Source organism: Salmo salar, chromosome ssa07, assembly GCF_905237065.1.
Source record: "Salmo salar chromosome ssa07, Ssal_v3.1, whole genome shotgun sequence".
NCBI lineage: Eukaryota > Metazoa > Chordata > Actinopteri > Salmoniformes > Salmonidae > Salmo > Salmo salar.
This window is the reverse complement of record NC_059448.1, coordinates 24,547,221-24,569,447: the sequence shown is the minus strand read 5'-3', so window position 1 is coordinate 24,569,447 and position 22,227 is coordinate 24,547,221. Positions and strand designations below refer to the sequence as shown.

The 22,227-nt window shown below is 43.7% G+C and overlaps 2 protein-coding genes across 5 annotated transcripts in view; one reads left to right on the top strand and one right to left on the bottom strand.

Annotated features, from left to right (window-relative positions):
* LOC106608807 (HAUS augmin-like complex, subunit 3) overlaps nt 1-9,552 on the bottom strand; it is a 23,515-nt gene extending 13,963 nt beyond the window's left edge. The window contains exons 1-6 of one of the 3 annotated variants that reach the window (XM_045721763.1): nt 9,417-9,552; nt 6,390-7,407; nt 5,986-6,198; nt 5,511-5,749; nt 3,523-3,817; nt 2,008-2,698 (exon numbers count right to left, since the gene is read on the bottom strand). In XM_045721763.1, the coding sequence (XP_045577719.1) occupies nt 2,468-2,698; nt 3,523-3,817; nt 5,511-5,749; nt 5,986-6,198; nt 6,390-7,388 (1,977 nt within the window). In that variant the 5' untranslated portion in view covers nt 7,389-7,407; nt 9,417-9,552 and the 3' untranslated portion in view covers nt 2,008-2,467. Of the gene's footprint in view, nt 1-1,360; nt 1,455-1,684; nt 1,844-2,007; nt 2,699-3,522; nt 3,818-5,510; nt 5,750-5,985; nt 6,199-6,389; nt 7,408-9,416 lie in introns of those variants that run through there. The other 2 variants (XM_045721764.1, XM_045721762.1) reach the window with 2 other exon arrangements.
* Nucleotides 9,423-22,227, top strand: LOC106608861 (prostaglandin reductase 1-like). 2 transcript variants are annotated; one of them, XM_014207042.2, is made up of 10 exons: nt 9,423-9,702; nt 10,992-11,116; nt 11,255-11,300; nt 12,299-12,358; nt 13,119-13,286; nt 14,767-14,923; nt 15,041-15,157; nt 15,386-15,491; nt 17,740-17,858; nt 21,883-22,227. In XM_014207042.2, exons 1-10 carry the CDS (start codon nt 9,686-9,688, stop codon nt 21,991-21,993), a joined length of 1,026 nt encoding a protein of 341 aa, XP_014062517.1. In that variant the 5' UTR covers nt 9,423-9,685; the 3' UTR covers nt 21,994-22,227. The 2 variants fall into 2 exon arrangements, with proteins under 2 accessions (XP_014062517.1, XP_045577721.1); XM_045721765.1 differs by lacking the exon at nt 9,423-9,702 and adding an exon at nt 10,747-10,770.

Genomic DNA, 22,227 nt, shown 5'->3' with positions numbered 1-22,227 from the left:
CTAATACAGTTGAATGGCAGAGGCTTATCTAGCTTCTGATGGCCTAGCCAATGGCTGACTTAGTTAGCTAGATTTATGTCCCCAGAGACGAAAGAAACATTTTATTTAGATTTTTTTTAAATTAAATCTTCAGTGTTAACGGTTTCCTTTCCAACAAAAACTGAAGAGATTAAATCAGAACATCATTGAATGTAATAATATAATTATAATTTTATAAAGGCCCTCATTGTTCCCCAATGTGTTTGGGTTAGTAATCATTTGTAGTGGCTTTATTTTCCCTCAGCTGCATTTTTACCATTCAGAATGTCTAAAGAATCCACGTTGTTCTGAAAAATGAACACAAGAAATACTGGACATTTACTCTTATTATAGTGGCAATTTGACAAAATCACAATCATCGTCTTGAATTGGACACGCATGTTTCTGGTCTCGGTCTTGACTCGGTCTCGTTGTCCTCCTCCCGGTCTTGATTCAGTCTCGCCCCGCCCTCTGGTCTTGAACCGGTCTCGAATACAACACTAGTTTTAAAGCAAGTTTGCTGCAATTCCACACATTTTGCCATGGAGCCTAGAGAAGATATGGCAACTTTATAACTCATTTCATGCAATTCTACTCATTTTGCCATGGGGCGGATAAGAAAATAAGCTGCTGTACAGCGAATTTCCTGTAATTCTACACATTTTGCCATAGGGTGGAAAGAAATGTTTGCAGTTTTTAATAACATCTGAGTGAGACAAACAAAATCAGCACCACGGCCAGTAATTTGACCATAAGTTTAGATAGCTGGCCGCTAAATTACGTAGCGATCTAAAAATGTTTAGCTGACATGGGCTACTTGACTATCAGTGACTGAAATAAGAGAAAAACTGACGACGTACAAACAAATTTCAAAGTGGCACATTGTCTACTATACTATGCTTACTCGCAACATTAAGTCGAGACCCCGACTAAGTTCTAAGGGCCTTCAAAATAGGGGCCCCGCCAGTTACTCTTCCCTGGTCTAGGACTATAGGCGTAATCTGTGTCTGGGAAACCGGCATATGTTCTGTGCCTGTTGCATGCACAAGAAATACCACACCAGATGTTTCCTCAAGGGAACAATAGTTCATTGAATTTCACCACATGCACCACTGTCATATAGTAAGGACTCAATCCATCAGTCTATTCTCCCTGAAGAGCATACCATCTTACTGCATTTCAGGTTGCTAATGACACCTTTTATCTCCCTATCCCTAACCAAATAAACTATTTTATGCCACTTCATTCTGTACCATGTTTGGTTGCTAATGACAACCAACACTGCCTATACACCCAACCCAATAGCTTTTTCTATTCCCCTACTACTGTATCATCTCCTCACCGGTCTGCCTCTCTCCCTCTCCTCTCCTCCTGTGTTCCTCTGCTCCAGCTGGCCTCTGACTGGTACCCTCTCTGTCTGCTGTCATACCGCTCATCTAACATTTGAACAGATAGGCTTTTCACAAGTACAGTAGAAGAGAATACTTACTTTACCCACAAGTACAGTAGAATAGAGAATACTTACTTTACCCACTTCTTTTTACCACTACATCACTGCTTACGATTGTTTAGAATAAAAGAGTGGTGTCAAGTCTATATGTAGGTCACATTTCTATCTGCATCATTCTAAATATTGCACCGCACTATTCAGTCCTTGCTGACTCACACTGTCTGTAGCGTTGGGCCCTGGCTGTGTCAGAGTAGCAGTTGTGGCTCTGGGCTCGGAGAGCTGCTAGGATCTTCTGTCCAGACGCAGACAGAGGCCCTGAGTACAGCCTATTACTGCTGCTACTGTACCTCTCCATCTCCTATTCCTCCTACCTGCCTACACAAAGAGCAGGAAGAATATCAGAGTTATGATTATGCCTACTCTGTACTGTCACTTATTATACCAAGCTGGCTGATGGAGCCCAATTATCTTCAAATAAAATTGCACAATTCACACAAATAAAAAATAAAAACAGTACATAAAACTGAACTCACAGAACATTTTTCTATTAGTTGTGAAGACATTCATATTTATTATAATTTCTTATGAAACAAACAAATACACAAAGGCGCTTACAGGAACATCAACAAAGAACACTAGCAGTAAAACAAGTGACATTACATCTGAATTGAAACAGTGCCACAAGAAAACAGAAGAGATCCAATAGTCATCCTCATCCAATTGTCTTTTGTCAGAACTATCTCCATATTGTATTTCCAAATCCAAAGTGCTTGGCATTTAACTGGCACCCAGGGTGGCGAGGGGGAAGAGGAAATGGCTAAGCCAGGGTTCATTAGGCAGAGCAGCAACCTTTCTCAGTGGCCACTTCATCTTGAAGCACCACTACGTTTTGCAGGATTCTCCACTGTTCTGTATGAGCTGTGTTTTGCGCTCACACCCAGAGAAAGGGGTCGTGGAGAGGAGAAGAGAGGTGAGGTAGGAGGTGGTAAGAGAGCCCCGTTACAACCGGCCCTTCTTGGCAGCAGCCGCTTTGCTCTCCAGCTCCTCCACTACTTTGTTCAGCAGCCTGGGGTCCAGGTGGAAGTAGACATAAAGTTCCCTCTCTCGCCTGAGGAGGGGGCTGTGGTCCAGCTGGGAGCGTTTATCCCGGACCTCCCCCATCACGTCCTGCATCAGCCTGTACAGACTGTTCTGCTGGACCTCCAGTTCTCCCAGCTTCACTGTCAACTCCTGGAGAGAGGGGGAGGGGAGGAGGAGAGGGTACAATGGAAAGGAAAGACAGGGGAGAAAGGAAGGGTGGAGGGAAAGAGGCTTTTAGTAGACATCCAGAGAGACACGTCAGATACCTGCTAGCTAGTGCTGATAAAGTAACGAATAGTGGGGACACTAACTTAAGTCTATCCTGGACTGCAAGAACAGTACTCAGTATTTTCTCACATCTGCATACCACAAATGGTTGAGCTTTTCTAGAATACTGACTGACATACACGCACCGATGGTTATTCACAGCTTTATTGACAATAAGACATTTAAAAACAACGACACGTTTTAGAGAGAAACGAAAGTGTCTCTCTTTACTGCAGGGGGAACTGAGATGAAACCCTGTATGAACTGAGATGAAACCCTGTATGGAGCAAACATGAATTTAGTACATTTTACACAGAGAGGAAGAAGAAGAGGACCGAGGGAGTGAAAAGGATCCCCGTTGACCTGGAAGAAATAAACGTGTGCGCTTTACATATTGTACATTACAGAAGTGCCAGTGCCTCATTGTCCAGTCACTACACAAAACCCATATACAAATGCAGTGTTCTAAAAGTGAAGCATCACCAGTGAATCCACCACTAAACAGAATTCGATTCATTTCAAAATACTGTATTTATCAAACAACGGGCAATTACTCCGGCAGCAGTGCAAATTACGTATAAAACCCATAGGACCTGTGCTACCACTTCCTCTCCCAAACGTGTTTTATAATAAAACTCTGCTAACTCACGCTACTTTGAGAAGACGACGACGATAATGAGGAAGTGTGTGGGTGTTCAGAAACGTACCTGTGCGTTGGGGCAGAGATCCTGGTCAAGTGACGTCGCCGTAGGACATACCTGCGGCGCCAAGATCAGCTGCTGCAACCCCGAGAAGGTTGCCCGGCGCAACGCCTCGCAGTCGCTGTGGAGACGGGCGCCCGTGTAGTGCTGTTGCCGGGCGGCCCCGGCCAGGGCCTCGCGGCAGGATTGGAGCTCCCCCTGGAGGTCGCGGGCGGCACTTTCCAACCCCTCGTAGGTACGGAAGGGCTCCTCGCGGCCACCACGTTCTGAGGCGTGGCCTGACTCTAGGATCCGGAGAAGCCTGGGGGAGCGAGAGGTGTGTCACATACTGTATATTAGGGCTGGGAATTGCCAGGGACCTCACGATACGATATATCACGATATGTATCGCGATTTGATGTTACAAACATATTGCTCACTATGTTTGCTGCAGAGAGAAATGGAGGTGGAAACACTTATGCGCAAATAATGATATAATAACCATCGTATCGAAGTAAACTTGGAGTCACACGAGCGCCCGTCTCCACAGTACAAAATAATGTTTTAAAAAATGTATGAAATGAAAATGAAATGTATGCATTCACTACTGTAAGTCGCTCTGGATAAGAGCGTCTGCTAAATGACTAAAATGTAAAATGTAAAAAATGGTCCTCCCACTACGACTCGGGAAACCATACAGTTTATTTAGCTACATATGAAATAAGGGATGAACTTCACAGGGCGGTGAATGTGCACGGTGATGACCTTGATGCTCCTTTCCAATAAATATCGAGGGTCTTATTCTGTTGACATTATGATCGATGCTTGACTGCCATTTGACAAATTAAAATAATCGTGCTCTTTTGTCCATAACCTTATTACGTAGGTTATAACCGCACGTGTCAATACCAGAGCGCTATATAACAAAAAGTGGGGTTTTATTGCAGAATTTAAAAGCAAAAGTAATTGTTACAGGGCCTCCCGAGTGGTGCAGCAGTCTAAGGCACTGCATTGCAATGCTAGCTGTGCAACTAGAGATCCTGGTTCGAGTCCAGGCTCTGTCGCAGCCGGCCGCGACCGGGAGACCCATGGGGCGCAGCACAATTGGCCCAGCATCTTCCGGGTTAGAGGGTTTGGCCGGTAGGGATGTCCCATCTTGTCCCATCGCGCACGAGCGACTCCTGTGGCGGGCGCAACGCACGCTGACGCCGTCGCCAGGTGTACGGTGTTTCCTCCGACAAATTGGTGCGGCTGGCTTCCGGGTTAAGCGGGCATTGTGACAAGAAGCAGTGCGGCTTGGCTGGGTTGTGTTTCGGAGGACGCACGGCTCCCGACCTTCACCTCTCGAGTCTGTACGGGAGTTGCAGCGATGGGACAAGACTAACGACCAACTGGATACCACAAAATTGGGGAGAGAAAGTGGTAAAAAAAAAATATATATATTTTTTATGTGCATTACGTCATCACGCAGACTTTTATCCGCAACAAGTCAATTTGATGAGAACATCTCTGGTGGTAAAATGTGCTTATTTTATTTATGTGGATTTTAGAATATTTGTATAGAAATCTGTCACCAACTGGATGGAACCTAGCTAGCTAGTCAGGGAAATAAGTGCTGAAAACATTTTTGGCTCACTAATTATAAACACAGAATGGAGAAAAAAAGTTTGGGTGCAGGTACAGCCGATTAACGCTAACTATATATATTTTTTTATTTACAAATTGACACAGTCAAATATCGATATATCCTCCAAAAATAATATTATGATATGCAACTGTATCGATACACACCCCCGCCCCCCCAAATCACTACTGTACTGTATATCAATGCACTGTGTTGCATATTGCTTTTAGTGTGAGAGAAGCAAATACATCTGGGTCGCTTTCAGTGAAACGGGAAAGAACTACCTAAACCTGTCCAATCAGGACACCTTGTGGTTTTCCACTGAAAAATGTTTTGCTTCAGTGTGCCTGACTGAGCACGACCCTGGTTCCTGTCCTCCTCTAATCCCTACCTGGTGAAGGATGCATCCTTGGAGCTGATGATGGACTGAGGACTGGGTCTAGGGTTATGGGACAGCTCAGGATGGGCTAGGGCCTGGATCCTGAGGGCTGCCTCTTCTCCTCCCTCCCCCAGCCGGCCTGCCACCTCCCCAAGCTGCTTCAGCACCTGCCTACCCATCCTCAGCTCCATCTCCTGGGCCAGGAGGAGCAGCTCGAATGAGGCCTTTTGCCGCAGGAGGTGGTCTCGGACCTAGATGGAGAGATGAATGAATGGATGGATAGAGAGAGAGACAGAACGTTATTATCCTCTAAGGAGGGCAACAATAGAAACACTGAAAATACGTACAAGATGATACTGATGGACTGGATGATAATTTTTTTTCACCTGGTGTTCAAAACTAAATGATGGGAAAATCCATGCAGATATGAACATGGATATTCTAACAAGATCCAAAACAGCATTTGTACAAAACTAAGTAACTGTACCTGCTCCTGTCTGGAGGTGTAGTAGTCCTGCCTGGCGAGCTGCAGGTCCAGGTCTCCCCTCACCACGGGCACGTTGAGCAGCCTGGCGCTCTCCCTCAGAGCAGCCGGTACAGACACCTTGAGGAGAGACTCCAGATCAGCCGTCACGCCCTGCAGCTCACGCCTAGACACGGCTTCACGCGCCTGGAGAGCAGAGGTGGAGTTGGTGGTGCCCTGGGAGAAGAGAGAAAGAACGATAAAGGTTGCATTAGAGAGTAGGTATGATTATATTTGTTTGTAAGGCTGGTGTGATTGTGTGTACAGACTACAGAGCATGCAACACTTACAAACCAACAGCACTAAAGACTAAGGCTGATCTGTGGTAGATGTACTACTCTAGTCTCTAACCCTCTCCAGGTCCTTACCTTGGTGAATGACTGCAGGTTCCCCATGATCCACTCCAGGCCAACCCTGACTCCCTGCTCTTCTGCCCTGGCCTTGATCAGCTGGTGCTGGGCCACCATATGACCCCACTGGAGCCTGGCCATCTCCTTCCTCCTCTGCTCCACCACTCTCTCCTCCACCTCTTTTCTATCCTTCTCCTTTATTTCATCCCCGTCATCGCAGAGGCTGAGGTCCAGGAGCTGGAAGCGTTCGGAGCAGGAGGTCTCCACCATGTTGCTGATGCCCTGGAAGAACTGGCGCTGGGTGAGGGCGGCCAGGGCCTTTGTGTTAAGCTCCTCCTGGTGGAGGTAGGGCTCCAGGGACAGCTGGTAGAGCAGGACAGGGGGCCCTGGAGGGGTGGTGGTCACAGAACCAGCAGCCTCTCCCTGGGCCTTTCCTTCGTTGGACACTGAGTCTATTTTGAGGAATGATCCTAGCCTTTTCACCTCGTCTGTGAGGTTCTGTAGCGCGGCGTTGGTTCCAGCGTTCTCCGCCCCCAGTGCCGCGTTGACGTCCTTCAGCCTGCTGGCGGTGACGTCCTGCTGGGAGGCCAATCGGAGCGCAACGTCGGCCCGGGCGGTGGCGAGCACCTGCAGCTTCTTGTACCTGCGCTGTTTCAGCTGCTTCTCCTTCTTCAGAGCAGATAGCTCTGCCTCTAGGTCCTCCACGCTCACCTCCCCCTCCGCTGAGGAAGGACCGACCACACCTACTCCAGCAACAGGCCCACAGGTCTTGAGGACCTCATCCAGCGCGGTCCCATCGAGGATGGGCTTGCCAGAGTTGCGGAGGGCCTTGAAGGCCCGGACCTCCTCCGGGGTGAGCACGTTTCCCTGGTTGAGGGTGCGGCAGACGAAGCGCAGGAGTTGGAGGTTTTCCGGAGCGCAGTCGAAGAGCCAGTCAAACTCAGAGCCCTTTAGGGATGGGGTGCCCGGGTAACCTAGGCGACCCAACGCCTCCACGAACTGACCACCGTCTAACATGATGACAGCACTCTACAGGCTACCAAACGGTCAGAGGCAGTAGGGTCAAGGGTGGGAGTTATACAGATGAGAATTGACAGAAAGATTATCAACGACATTTACACTGTAAAATCATAGTCACTCAATAGAAATTAGGGGTGTAGCGGTACACGTATTCGTAACGAACTGTTGGGTATGGGGACCTCTGTCCGGGCCGCACTGTGAACCCAAATGAATACATAGAAAAATTATAAATACAAATATTAAACACTAGGCCTATAGGCTATGCCTACACTGCGTTGTATGCCTCAAGTAAATCTGAGCTGAAATTTTTTTTTTTAAGGAAAATTGATTCTATGCGCACATTGTAATCAAAATTCGAATCAAAATGTATTTTTGTACGATGACGAGTGTGTGTCGCTACCGCTGAACGAGAACAGCCTATGCAACTGCCAACACCTCAAACATGTTGACACATTTACGGTGACATAAACCCAGTATTCCTACCACCGGAGCAAGACGAACCGCTGTGGATTCTGACCGGGCCAAATAAATGACATGAGCGATAGGTCTGCTTATAGCCACATATGTGCGACCATTCTCGGTGGTTGAGAAGAATGGAGTTTCAGCACCTTGTGGAAGTGGTCCATTAATTACAAACTTTGCCCTCTTGTACCTTCAGTACCAGTCAAACAGTTTGGACACACATACTCATTCCAGGGTTTCTATTTTCTACATTGTAGAATAATAGTGAAGACCTCACATCTATGAAATAACACATATGGAATCATGTATTAACCAACAACAACAAAAAAGTGTTAAACCAAAATATATTTTATATTTGAGATTCTTCAAAGTAGTCACCCCTTGCCTTGATGACAGCTTTGCACACCCTTGGCATTCTCTCAACCAGTTTTGATTTGTTTAACTGACTGAGTATCCCATTTCGGCAGATGGATGGACCTCCTGGGTTACAGAGCGCTAGTTAAGAATAAATGAAAAGTGGGAAACGAAAAGTAGGCCTACTGTGCTAAACACACGCCCCCTTTATGAGTGACACAAGTGAGCAAATTTCTCTCTTTGCAACATAGCATAAGCTTATACATTGTCTGAGCCATGTTTACATATTGATTTCACACACATTTTGCACTTCAATTCAGTGTTGTTGATTTAAGAAATTTTTTTAAAAAAGTTGTTATTTGTGATTGTGCACTCATCAGGCATTATATGACTCATGATCATATGGAATAAGGAATACCAAGACTTTTTATTTTCTTAAACAAATTAACTACAGTAACTGTTGGCATTTCATTTTCCACTGTTGAGAAAACAAATCCTTACCTCCAAAACCACAATAAGTACTGAACCATGGTGAACCGCTACACCCCTACTAGAAATGGTACCATCAAGCAGTGCTTCCCCTATATTCATTTAGCAGGGGTGCTGCCACCCTGCAGAAATAAATCCTAGGGGAAACACTGATCAAAGCAAGACAATTTCCTGTGGAGAAGACGGTCCCTGAAATGAGGCATCCTCCCCAGTCTCAACTAACCATTTTTAAATGTGAAATCTGTAAGGACAAACAAGTTGTTAGGAGCAGTTTCTCCGCCCTGATCATCGCCTGTATGTCAGTAAAAAATATCCACTATTAGATGGGTAGCTAGGTAACTCACGTTTATTAGGAGGCGAGGAAATCGAAAGAAATCACAAGGATTGCTAGCTAAGTTACTTTACTCATGCAAAGGCATTATAGAGCTGATTATTGTAGAAATACTTAACCAAACATTTGTTTTGTTTAACTATAACTGGTATGACAGTGAAACTGTCAGTGTCCTTTACGTTACAGGCTAGCTAGCTAACGATAGAATAAAAGTTGTTTCACGGATAGTTATGCAAGCTAGCTAACGTTAGCAAACTAACGTTAACTGCTAGCCACAGCATCATCCATGCTATATAACGAACGCCTGAGGCTCGTGAAGTGAATACATTTTCCAAAACCACCATCAATTCTGAAGTAATTTGTCCATCTGTTTTAAGTATTATTTTTACCTTGTCAAGTAATTTCGACGAAGAAATACGTTTCAGACTTGTTTTCCGACAGTTTCTCTGGTAGAAGGAAACGGGTAACAGTTAGCCAATGGTCGGCTAGATAAATGCGCGCGTTCTCATCCAAAATGAATTCACTCCCGAAACGTTGCGTATACCACGTCACGCGGATCGGCTAACAACCTTTTTAGCCAATGAGAAAGTAGTCGAGCACAACCTACCCACGCTCTCTTTGTCCTTTCGGTGAAATTTTGATAGTTCTTTCATTCTGCATGGAGAGCAGTGACCGGTATGTATGCATTTGTTGATAATTTATTCGACGTGAGTTTTGCTGAGTACTGCATGGTATTAAACCACGGGCATGGAGATAAATGCTTAGATAGTTTCTTCACTGGTTGTGGTCGACAGCCCACTGTGAAGCGGGCTTGCATGGCATTCACTTTGCAACAATGCACAGCGCTCTCCTAGCTTCTGCAAGTCCTTTATCTAGCAAGCTAAGCTAGTGCAGTAGATTGCAAATAATAGACAGTGCAAACTCTTATCCATGTGAATTTAGCTATTCTTGATGGCAGCCTGCACTACAGTCAGTATTGTTCAGTACTGTAAATCAATGCATAACTGAACACAAAGTAAACTGCATATTCTTTCACAGTTGTGCATCTTCTGGCACCAGTGCACTCTTTCCTGCACAGCCCCCTTTGTGTGTGTGTGTGTGTGTGTGTGTGTGTGTGTGTGTGTTGATCTCACTCTCTCTCTCTCTCTCTCTCTCTCTCTGTCTTTGAATAACAACCTTTGTTGAAGTATTCAAGTTTCTCATCATCCTGCTATGATAGACGCATGTGGGTATTTCAACTGTCTCTATTGCATTTCTTAACTTTGACTATTTTAGATCTCAAAGTCTGATATTTGTATATAGGTGACTTGACAGTAAACATGTTGCTAAATGTAGGATACTTAAGTAGAAATGATTGCTGTAATGGGGAAATTTAACTGAAGTTCATATTCAGTTTAGAGTGATCTTTAGCATATTTATATATTTTCCCTCTCTGAAATACGCATTATTTCCAGTGTTCTGTTTGTGAAACTCTAGGTGTGGGTTGATGGTCACTAGACTTGATAGTGAATGTTATGGATTATTTCCATCTCTGTTGATAGTGATTGACACCAGACTGGAGGTCCAAGTACAAGGACACTGATTATTTACTGTTGTATTGATGACATTGTGTGAACACGGTGTGGTTCTGTTGCAAGCTCAGTCACTTCCTTTTTGTTTGTCTTCCTACAAGACTCTCGGGCTGGTGTTTACAGAATGTTTTGGTGCTGTCTGAGTAGGATATAAAGGGCCTGTCTCCAAAAGGTTTGCTAGACATTTTCTCTGCTTCTGTGCTGGAGGTGTCTCCCTCTTACAACTTGTAATACACCAAATATATATTTTTTTGACTGACTGCTCTTCTCTTTACCTTGAAATTTCTAGTATGTATAGAAAAGAAGAAACGGTTCCCTAGATGAGCTCTGAGGTCACTTCAGATTTTGGTATAGCAAGTAACTAAGTACTAAGTAAACAGCCTATTCTTTCAGTTGTCCAAAGCAAAGAGCCATGGTTCAAGCCAAGACCTGGGTCCTGACACATCACTTTGAAGGCTTCCCGAAGGACAGCAACTTTGAGCTGAAGCTGGAGCAGCTGCCAGAGCCTAAAGATGGAGGTAATGACTGTGAAGGTCTCATCTGCACTATTACTGAGGTTATCTGGACCTGTACTTGTACTGAATACAACATTCCTGTACCTGACTAAAGCCAAGTGATGTCATACATTTGAATGTTTTTGTTTTTTTCTGTTTCAGAGGTGCTTTTGGAGGCACTGTTTCTCAGTGTAGATCCATACATGAGGTAGGAGAAAATTCAAAAATAAAAATGGACAGGGAGAGATTCCCCTAACATTTGCCACCGGATGCTTTTTGTCATGACTCATGTAATGTGATATCTATAAGGAATATGATCAAATGTAAATAGTCCAGGTGGCCATTTAATTGTTTAGCAGTCTTATGGCTTGGGGCTAGAAGCTGTTAAGGAGCCTTTTGGTCCCAGACTTGGCGCTCCGGTACTGCTTACCGTGCGGAAGCAGAGAGAAGAGTCTATGACTTGGGTGACTGGAGTCTTTTACAATTTTTTGGGCCTACCTCTAACACCGCATAGTGATGTACTGGGCTGTACGCACTGTAGCGTCTTACGGTCAGATGTCGAGCAGTTGCCATACCAGGCGGTGATGCAATCGGTCAGGATGCTCTCTGGTGCAGCTGTAGAACTTTGAGGATCTGGGGACCCATGCCAAATATTTTCAGTCTCCTGAGAAGGAAAAGGTGTTGTCGTGTCCTCGTCATGACTATCTTGGTGATGTGGAAACCAAGGAACTTGAAACACTCGACCCGCTCCACTTCAGCCCCGTCGATGTTAATGGGTGCCTGTTCGGCCTTCCTTTTCCTGTAGTCCACGATCAGCTCCTTTGTCTTACTCACATTCAGGGAGAGGTTGTTGTCCTGGCACCACACTGCCAGGTCTCTGATCTTCTTCCTATAGGCTGTCTCATTGTTGTTGGTGATCAGGCCTACCGCTGTTGTGTCGTCAGCAAGCTTAATGATGGTGTTGGAGTCGTGGTTGACTACGCAGTCGGGGGTGAACAGGGAGTACAGGAGGGGACTAAGTACGCACCCCTGAGGGGCCCCAGTGTTGAGGATCAGTGTGGCAGATGTTACTCTTCATATTAGAACATTGAAAGTTCTCTGAACAGTATAGACTTTTCCATAACATTACTAAATCACATCCTTCAGTAGATAGTACAGAAAAACATTGCATCTGATTGTTCTCCTGCCATCTGTGGTTGTTTCCAGACCGTTCAGCCGAGTGCGTATGAAGGAGGGGGAAGTGATGATCGGAACTCAAGTGGCCAAGTAAGGAAAATAAACAAGGCTACATCCCAAATGGCACCCTATTCCCTACATAGTGCACTGCTTTTAGGCCCCTGGTCAAAAGCAGTGCACTATGCAGGGAATGAGGTGCCATTTGGGATGCAGGCCAAGTTATCTGCCTTTCATCTCTCTACCATGGGGTGACATGCATGCCTGCTGTTTACTGGAAGAGAATAAGTCCTGCACCTGTTATTCATTTCTGAGGCCATAGATTATTCTTCATGACTTCAGATGTAAGAGAACAAATTGAATGTACTTGGCAGTGTGTTCCGAGGTTCCGTTCCTGCCACAAGTGAGTGGTTCAATGTGTTTTCACTGAGAAAGTTTGTTAGTGAGAGTGAGTGAGTCAGCCTGGGAAAATAAACAGAACCCAATGACTATTCCCTGCCCCCTAGGGCTTTTAAAATTATTTCACTAAATTAAATTGCCTGAGTACTGTCTCTTTTATAAAGGAGTACAGATACTTCGGGAAAATCCCAAAGGCTTCCATTGACTCTTCCTACAGCATGTCTCCGATCTAGCCTCCGGATAAAACCATTTAGCAACCACTAAGGGTGGTTCATATAGACCCAGATTAAGCATTCTCTGTAACTAAAAAGCACTTTCAATGGCAGACTATCCATTAAGCATACTTTACGATCTGTGTCTTCTGACACAGGCTTGTTGTAGACAGACTTTAATTATAATTAACAACCCTCATTAATTCAGTTTGTTTATTTGTGTGTGTGGGTTTTTTTTGTAGGGTGATCCAGAGCAACAACCCAACCTTCCCTGTGGGGTGCCATGTGGTTGGTAGATGCGGGTGGAGGACCCACACTGTGTCTGATGGGACAGGTCTGACATGCCTTCTGTCTGACTGGCCTCAGGATGTCTCCATGTCCCTGGCTCTGGGGGCCATCGGCATGCCAGGGTAAGGAGGAGGGGCTTCCTGAGTGCCAGTGGGTTCTGGGTCAAATATGGGGGGGGGTCACTATGGGGCTGAACCTCTGGTCACAAAGAGTAGAACATTTATATTTTCATGCCAGAAGAAAAATGCATGTCACGCTCTGGCGTCCTGGGTAAAGAGGGATGCTAACATAACCGTTTATGCTAACAGTGGAGCTAGTGTTGGAGAACTTATAGCACAACTGTTTCATCGTTTTAGCTCACAGAGTAAAGGCAGAAAAAAATGTTGACTTCAAGTCTGCCAGGAAAAGCAGCTGTATGTTTTCCTTCTAGGTTGATAAAATAAACATTTGGGCCCCAGGTATCTTCGCAAGCAGGTCACGGTCACCACTTATGGTCCTGTTCCGCTTTTCCACAGGACTCTTTAAACAGTTTTACTGAATCACAACTCTTTTAATTCGATAATCACAACTATTTTGAAATTAAAATGTTATTACAAGCAGTGTTGGGTTCGAGACCACCTAAAGCGAGACCGATTCAAGACCGAAGCAAATTGTAATTTTGTCAAATCGCCACCATTACAAGAGTTCAAAATGTCCAGTATTTCTGTGTTCAAATTTCAGAAGAGCATATGGATTCTTTAGCCAGTCAGAATGGCGAAAAAAATGGATGCTGAGGGTAAATAGAGTGCCACTCTACAAATTATTACGAACTCAAACAGGCCTATAATAGATAGGAACACTGTTACAATTTCCCCGATCTCCCTTACTAAAAGTGAGCGCGGAACATTCAAACCATTTCCCCCACTCTTCCCTACCAGGGAATCAAGGAAATTGTGATGAGCGCCACCAAGTTTGAGGATATTTTTCTACGAAAGTAAAGGACGGTGATGCTACGAGTAAAGTAGGAAACCCAAGTTTCAATAGGTGATAAGATATTCATGTGTCATACATGGAGTGTAAATATTTGGCCTGGTGAAGCAGTTTTATGCGCTGACAGAAAAGAAGCTGATCTTGGGAAGAAATGAGTCCTCATGTCCAAGACTGAGTAAAAATGTATCCAAGACCGAGATACTCAATATGTGGTCACGAGTCTGGACTCGAGTACTACAACACTGATTACAAGTAATTAAATGTTACACATGACTGAAGAGAGGATTGTTTTCAGACGAGGGGGAGAAAGGTAATCAGTGCTTTAGGATGACGAGACAGTTGGTGGTGTTACACAGATGTTGTGTATGATTGCTTGTGTTGATAATGAGTTTGATACTGTTTGTTTTAACGGAGGTAAACTCCATAGACAGCTATCTTACTGTAGCTAGGTGACTATAGTTACATTTCTTATTAAAGAGCTACCCCTCTTTTGCTCTGACTGCAGACTGGTCACCAGTGTGTACGTGCATGGTTTCCAGGAGGTTTGGAATGGAAAAACAAATCGCAAAATACACATTTCCTTTTGAATGGAAGTTGTTTTCTATTCCATCTTCCCTTGTGCTCTGACTTCAGGTTGACAGCCCTGTACGGTCTGGAGGAGGTGCTGGGACTTCAGGCTGGAGAGACCCTACTGGTGAACGCTGCAGCTGGGGCCGTGGGCTCCATCGTGGGCCAGATCGCTAAGATCAAGGGCTGCAGGGTTGTGGGCTCCTCTGGGTCCGACGGCAAGGTAAAAAGGGATTAAGATGAAATACTGGGAGGCAAAAATTCTAGTGATCTCTATCTTTACTTATCCTGAAAATGAAAAAGGGACCATCACTCACTTTTTTATTTTTCCAACGACAAGGTGGCCTTCCTCAAGGAGCTGGGCTTCGACGAGGCCTTCAACTACAAAACAGTCGGCTCACTGGAGGAGGTCCTGAAGACTGCCTCGCCCGACGGATACGACTGCTTCTTTGAGAACGTAGGTTATAAAGTAGTTAAAGTATTTGGTTGTAGTTATATAAAGTGGTGTAATTCACTCTGGTAGTTGGTAATATTGTTAGATATAGAGGGTTAATATTTAGTAATAAAGTAGTATTTCTCTGGTTTTAATATTGTTAGACATGGATATGAATTGTCAGTATTGGGTAACAGTTATTTCATCTTAACATATTTAGCTCGACATAATGGACATTTCTCCGTTTTCAAGGTGGGAGGCCCTTTCTCCAGTGTCGCCATTCCTCAGATGAAGGAGTTTGGAAGGATAGCTGTGTGCGGCAGCATCTCAACCTATAATGACACCAATCCACAGACAGGTCTGATCTCTCTCTCATCTTCAAAATCATTCAAAGATGTCAACTCTACATTGCCTAACTCGTACTGTATTGTTATGTTGATATGTTGTCAGTGTTGCTCATTTTAATATTCCACTAGAGGGCGCCATTAGCCAGCATTACACTCAGACTGACCTGTGACCAACTGAATGCATTTCATTCACTCGTGTTTCATTGCATAGTAATTCATCTCGATTAACCCAGAACTAGTCTCACGTAATTGGTCAACTGCTCGATTAAGTTCTGGGTCCAAACATGTTAAGAGAAGGGATCAAGAAATGCTAGAACAAGGAGAGGAACCGGAACGAGACGCTTCACCCTCTCTGAATGTCCCATGTTTGAAAAGATGCTAGCACCAAATAACCAGTAACGAAAAACCCAAACATCGGAACAACTGCTGCTAGTGATCGTATGCATCTCGCTCAGTCACAAAATATTCTACAGTACCAGTTATGTTTACACAGATCTGACCATGAGAGATTACATAGAAATGAATGAATAAACATATTGGAACTCTGTGTTCTATTATAAAGGACCACAATGGAAACAAGTCTTGACTTTTTGTGTATATAATCCTCTGCCATTTTGGAAGATGTATTTGTTGCTTGGTGTGGCTTCTTTATGTATTTTAAATGGTCAAATCAACAACAAAAAATATGCCTATACATCACCTCTCTCTCTCCTATTTCTGTCACTATATCCATCGATCTACGGTGCATTTGGAAAGTATTCAGAACCCTTGACTTTTTCCACATTTTGTTAAGTTACAGCCTTATTCTAAAAGGGCTAACACTTTTTTTACTCAATCTACGCACAATACCCCATAATGACAAAGCGAAAACAGGTTTTTAGAAATTAGTGCACATTGATTTAAAAATATATACCTTATTTACATAAGTATTCAGACCCTTTGCTATGAGACTCGAAATTGAGCTCAGGTGCATCCTGTTTCTATTGATCGCCCTTAAGATGTTTCTACAACTTGGAGTCCACCTGTGGTAAATTGTCAATTGATTGGACATGATTTGGAAAGGCACACACCTGTCTATACAAGGTCCCGCAGTTGACAGTGCATCTCAGAGCAAAAACCAAGCCATGAGGTCAGAGGAATTGTCTGTAGAGCTCAGAGACAGGATTGTAATCGAGGCATAGATCTGGGGAAGGATACTAAAACATTTCTGCAGCATTGAAGGTCCCCAAGAACACAGCCTCCATCATTCTTGAATGGAAGAAGTTTGGAACCACCAAGACTCTACCTAGAGCTGGCCGCCCGGCCAAACTGAGCAATCGGGGAAGAAGGGCCTTGGTCAGGGAGGTGACCAAGAACACGATGGTCACTGACAGAGCTCCAGAGTTCCTCTGTGGAGATGGGAGAACCTTCCAGCTGGACAACCATCTCTGCAGCACTCCACCAATCAGGCCTTTATGGTAGAGTGGCCAGACGGAAGCAACTCCTCAGTAAAAGGCACATGACAGCCCACTTGGAGTTTGCCAAAAGGCACCTAAAGGACTCTCAGACCATGAGAAAAAGGATTCTCTGGTCCGATGAAACTAAGATTGAACTCTTTGGCCTGAATGGCAAGCATCACGTCTGGAGGAAACCTGGCACTATCCCTACGGTGAAGCGTGGTGGCAGCAGCATCATGCTGTGGGGATGTTTTTCAGCGGCAGGGACTGGGAGACTAGTTAGGATCGAGGAAAAGATTAACGGGACAAAGTACAGAGAGCTTCTTGACGAAAACCTGCTCCAGACTGTTCAGGATCTCAGACTGAGGCAAAGGTTCACCTTCCAACAGAACAACAACCCTAAGCAGACAGCCAAGAAAATGCAGGAATGGCTTCAGGACAAGTCTCTGAATATCCTTGAGTGGCCCAGCCAGAGCCCGGACTTGAACCCAATCAAACATCTCTGCAGAGACCTGAAATTAGCTGTGCAGTGACGCTCCCCATCCAACCTGACAGAGTTCAAGAGGATCTGCAGAGAAGAATGGGTGAAACTCCCCAGATACAGGTACCAAGCTTGTAGCGTCATGCCCAAGAATACTTGATGCTGTAATCGCTGCCAAAGGTGCTTCAACAAAGTACTGAGTAAAGGGTCTGAATACTTATGGAAATGTCAGTTTGTTTATTACGTTACAGCCTAGAATAAGGCTGTAACATAACAACATGTGGAAAAAGTTTAGGGGTCTGAATACTTTCTGAATGCACTGTATCTAATCTTATCTATCAGGCCCATACCCCCATCTGACCATGATCTTCAAGCAGCTAAAGATGGAGGGCTTCATGGTGGGCAGGTGGGAGCATAAGAACCCAGAGTCTCTGATGAGACTCATGGCTTGGAAGAGAGAGGCAAGTACAGTACTTGGGATAAAAACTAGCCCGGGTATCAGTCTGTGCCATCATTCCACTCCTTGCTCATCGTCATGCACACAGTTTAGCAATGACATGGAGTACAAGGAGTGAAATGTTAGCACAAAACCGGTTTGAGATTTCAGGCTAGATAAAACTGTCCGATCATAATCATATGACAATTCTATGGGTAACCAATTTGGACACCGTCTTACATATTCTGAATATGTCTGTTAACTGTACACCATGCTTGCAGGTATTCACATTTACAATATGAAATGTTTGTCACAGACTATATGTGTGTTCAAATACCCATACTAACAGTGTATACTACATACTATTAGTTCATTTTAGTACACTGTAAACGGAACAGTATCCTTTCAGTTGAGAGTACTAGCTCTTCGCCGATCTAGCGGAAGTTGATGCTGTTGCTATGCAACCTCTTGCTAGCAAGTTAGCATAACAAATGGCTAGTTAGACATTTTACGACATAGGGTGTGTTCTTAAATTCAATCTGGAGTGTCAGAGTGCGCTCGTAAATTCAGAGCGTTGTCAGATCATTCGTTTGTAAATTTAGAGCCTTGTCAGATTGTTCGTTTGTAAATTCAGAGCGTTTTGCTCTCGGAGCGCACACTGGACGCGGGGGCCGAAGAGTAGGGTTGATTTGAGCGTTCTGACCTTACAACTGCAGTCAAGCACCCTAGCTAACGTTGGCTAGCTACTTCCAGACACAAATGAGTGACCACTCTGATCATTTCATTCGCCCTAACAGAGCTGGTTAGGCAGTTTGTTATCCAGAGCGTTGGTGACTGTTGCTGGCAACAATTTAACTACGCGTTTTTGCGACGTTAACTGACACCGGCCATATTCAACCAGTGTTGAGCGCTCTGCTACACTCAGGAGAATGCTCTGAAATCACAGTAGATAGCCGAAGTGAATTTACGAAGGCACCCGAATGACCATTAAGAACGCACAAGGACTATACAATTTATCTAAGCAAAGAATGACGGGAATAATCAAGTCAATAAACGTTGGGTAGTTAATTAGCCTATAGTTAATATACTGCCAAGTTTAATGTATAAGTAGCCAACTAACGTTAGGTAGCTAGCTAACATACTGTGTGATGTAATGATATGCTATGCTATGTGGTTCGTAAGGACAGCGTAGCTAACAAATTGTCATCCAACATAACGTGTAAGGTAACTTATTTGAAAAGGCATTACTTTATTACATTGCTTAACATTTGTCATTAGTTAAAGCAATGAAATTGTATCGGCTATCGTTGGATTTAGGCTGCATATTTTCCGCCATTTTCTTAAAATCTGTAAAACTAGGTGAAGCCACGCCCATTTCCTGAATTGCATTATGAGCCCTAAAGTAAGGAAATAGCGTCCTTTGTGTGTATACTTCATATTTTGGCAAATTTAGTACGACACCCGGGAACTATTGGCACACTAACTATATCCATACTATGACCAATAAGCATACTATATACTCAATTCACGTCACAAATTGTATGGTTTGTGAGGGTAGCGTGAGTATTCGAACACAGCTTATATACCTAACGTTACCTACAGTGGCAAGGAAAAAGTATGTGAACCCTTTAGAATTACCTGGATTTCTGCATAAATCGGTCATAACATTTTATCTGATCTTCATTTAAGTCATTCATGTAACTATAGACAAACACAGTCTGCTTGACCTAATAACACACAAAAATTTATAATTGTTCATGTCTTTATTGAACACACCATGTAAACATTCACAGTGCAGTATGACAAAGTATGTGAACCCTTGGATGTAATAACAGGTTGACCCTCCTTCGGCAGCAATAACCTCAACCAAACATTTTCTGTAGTTGCGGATCAGACCTGCGCAACGGTCAGGAGGAAGTTTGGAACATTCCTCTTTACAAAACGGTTTCAGTTCCACAATATTCTTGATGTCTGGTGTGAACAGCTCGAGGTCATGCCACAGCATCTCAATCGGGTTGAGGTCAGGACTGACTGGGCCACTCCAGAAGGCGTATTTCCTTCTGTTCAAGCCCTTCTGTTGTTGATTTAATTCTGTCTTTTGGGTTGTTGTCCTGTTGCGTCACCTAACTTCTGTTGAGCTTCAATTGGCGGACAAAATGTTTAATATTTCCGTCGACGATAGCAAGCTGTCCAGGCCCTGAGGCAGCAAAGCAGCCCCAAACCATGATTCTCCCTCCACCATAGTTTAGTTGGGATGAGGTTTTATGTTGGTGTGGTGTCCCTTTTTTTCTCCACACATAGTGTTGCGTTTTCCTTCCTTCCAAACAACACAACTTTAGTTTCATCTGTCCACAGAATATTTTGTGGACAGATGTCCACAAAAGGTGCTCTTTTGCAAACTTCAAATGTACAGCAATGTTTTTTTGGGACAGCAGTGGCTTCTTCCATGGTGTCGTCCCATGAACACCATTCTTGTTTACTGTTTGATGTATTGTAGACTCGTCCAGAGATGTTAGCATCTTCCAGAGGTTTCTGTAAGTCTTTAGCTGACACTCTAGGATTCTTCTTAACCTCATTCTGCACTGTGCTCTTGCAGTCATCTTCGGAGGACGGCCACTCCTAGGGAGAGTAGCAACAGTGCTGAAATTTCATTTATTGACAATTTGTCTTACCGTGGACTCACTTTTAGAGATACTTTTGTAACCCTTTCCAGCTCTATGCAAGTCAACAATTCTTAGTCTTAGGTCTTCTGAGATCTCTTTTGTTCGAGGCATGGTTCACATCAGGCAATGCTTCTTGTGAATAGCAAGATGGGGCAGGGCAGCCCTAAAAAGTTTTATGCGGCAGGGCAGCCCTAACCAAAATCTCCAATCTCGTCTCATTGATTCGACTCCAGGTTAGTTAACTCCTGACTCCAATTAGCTTTGAGAAGCAATTAGCCTAGGGGTTCACATACTTTTCCCAACCTACACTATGAATGTTTAAATTATGTTTTTAGTTTAACCACTGTTTGTTTGTCTATTGTTGTAAGTTAGATGAAGATCAGATCAAATTTATGCATAAATCCAGGTAATTCCAAAGGGTTCACATACTTTTTCTTGCCACTGTATACTTTAGATTATACCCAGCTAGCACATAACGTTCTGAGAACCATGTTTCTTAAAGCATGGTTGTTGTATTGCATACAACCTTCCCATAATGTTTCCTCATGGTTCTATTTAAAGCAATTGTCCGAAACGTTAAGAAACAACGTACTTCTGTGGGAATTTCAGTAGTTCAGCATAACGTTTTCTACAGGTTTCCTCATAGTTCTACATTAGTAATGTTCAAAGAATGTAGTAAGAATATTTATTTAATCTTTCTTGTTAAGTGTTCATGTTTGTTGGCAGCGCCCACTAATTGGCCACACCTGATCTTAATGAGCGCTAGTTTCCGTTGAAATAGGGTCTGTTTTAATAGACTAAAAGGAACAGCTTTGTATGAGTTAAATAAGTTAAAAGCAGGGTTGGAACAAATTATTTTCAAAAAAATGTACGTTCCACCGTTCCGACAAGCAAAAGAAAGTTCTGAACTGGTTTGAACCCCAAAAAAGTGACTGTATATCGTTTTTTGTGGCATCAGAATTAAAATAAAAACACGTTATACCTTTTTTGTAGTTAATAAATCCAATGTGATAACTATAGTATCCTTAACTAGAATTGAAAAGGCTTATCAAATCTTCTCTAATTAAAAATATCTGAATCACACTTGTAATGTCAGTAGGCTACTAGACTATGCTTCCGAGGGGAGGGGAGGGGCAGGTTGCCTACACACGCACACCAGGGTTTCCATTAGCCGGTAGGCCTAATTGCCAGCTTTTGCAATTTTCACTTTCTTTCTCAGAACGTTTAAAAAACGTTTTGTTTTAACAATCAGGAGACTTATGGCTTCGTTCCCAGAATCAATGGGAAACCAAAAACGTACATTCCCACAACTTCCAAGGAACCAAATGTGCTAGCTGGGTGGTGACGGCTGAATGACCATGTCATAATGTTGTGTTTCATCCACAGGGGAAACTGCAGTGTCGTGAGCAAGTCACTGAAGGCTTTGAGAACATGCCTGCTGCCTTTATGGGAATGCTGCAGGGAGAAAACATTGGAAAAGCTATTGTTAAAGTTTGATGTGGCTTCAGTGGATACTCTATAACCCATAGAATTAGGATTCAAGGAGCATTCTATTCTACCCTTAGGAAAGCCACAGTGTAACTATGACAATGCATTTTGGAATTATTTGTATTGTAGAGTGTATTCGTAGAACAACCCTATTATACCTGCACATCATAATCCGTCCTTGACTCAAAAATGTTTACTTTGTATGAAGTATTAAAGTCTTTTCAGGCTTTTGTTTTGTAAAAA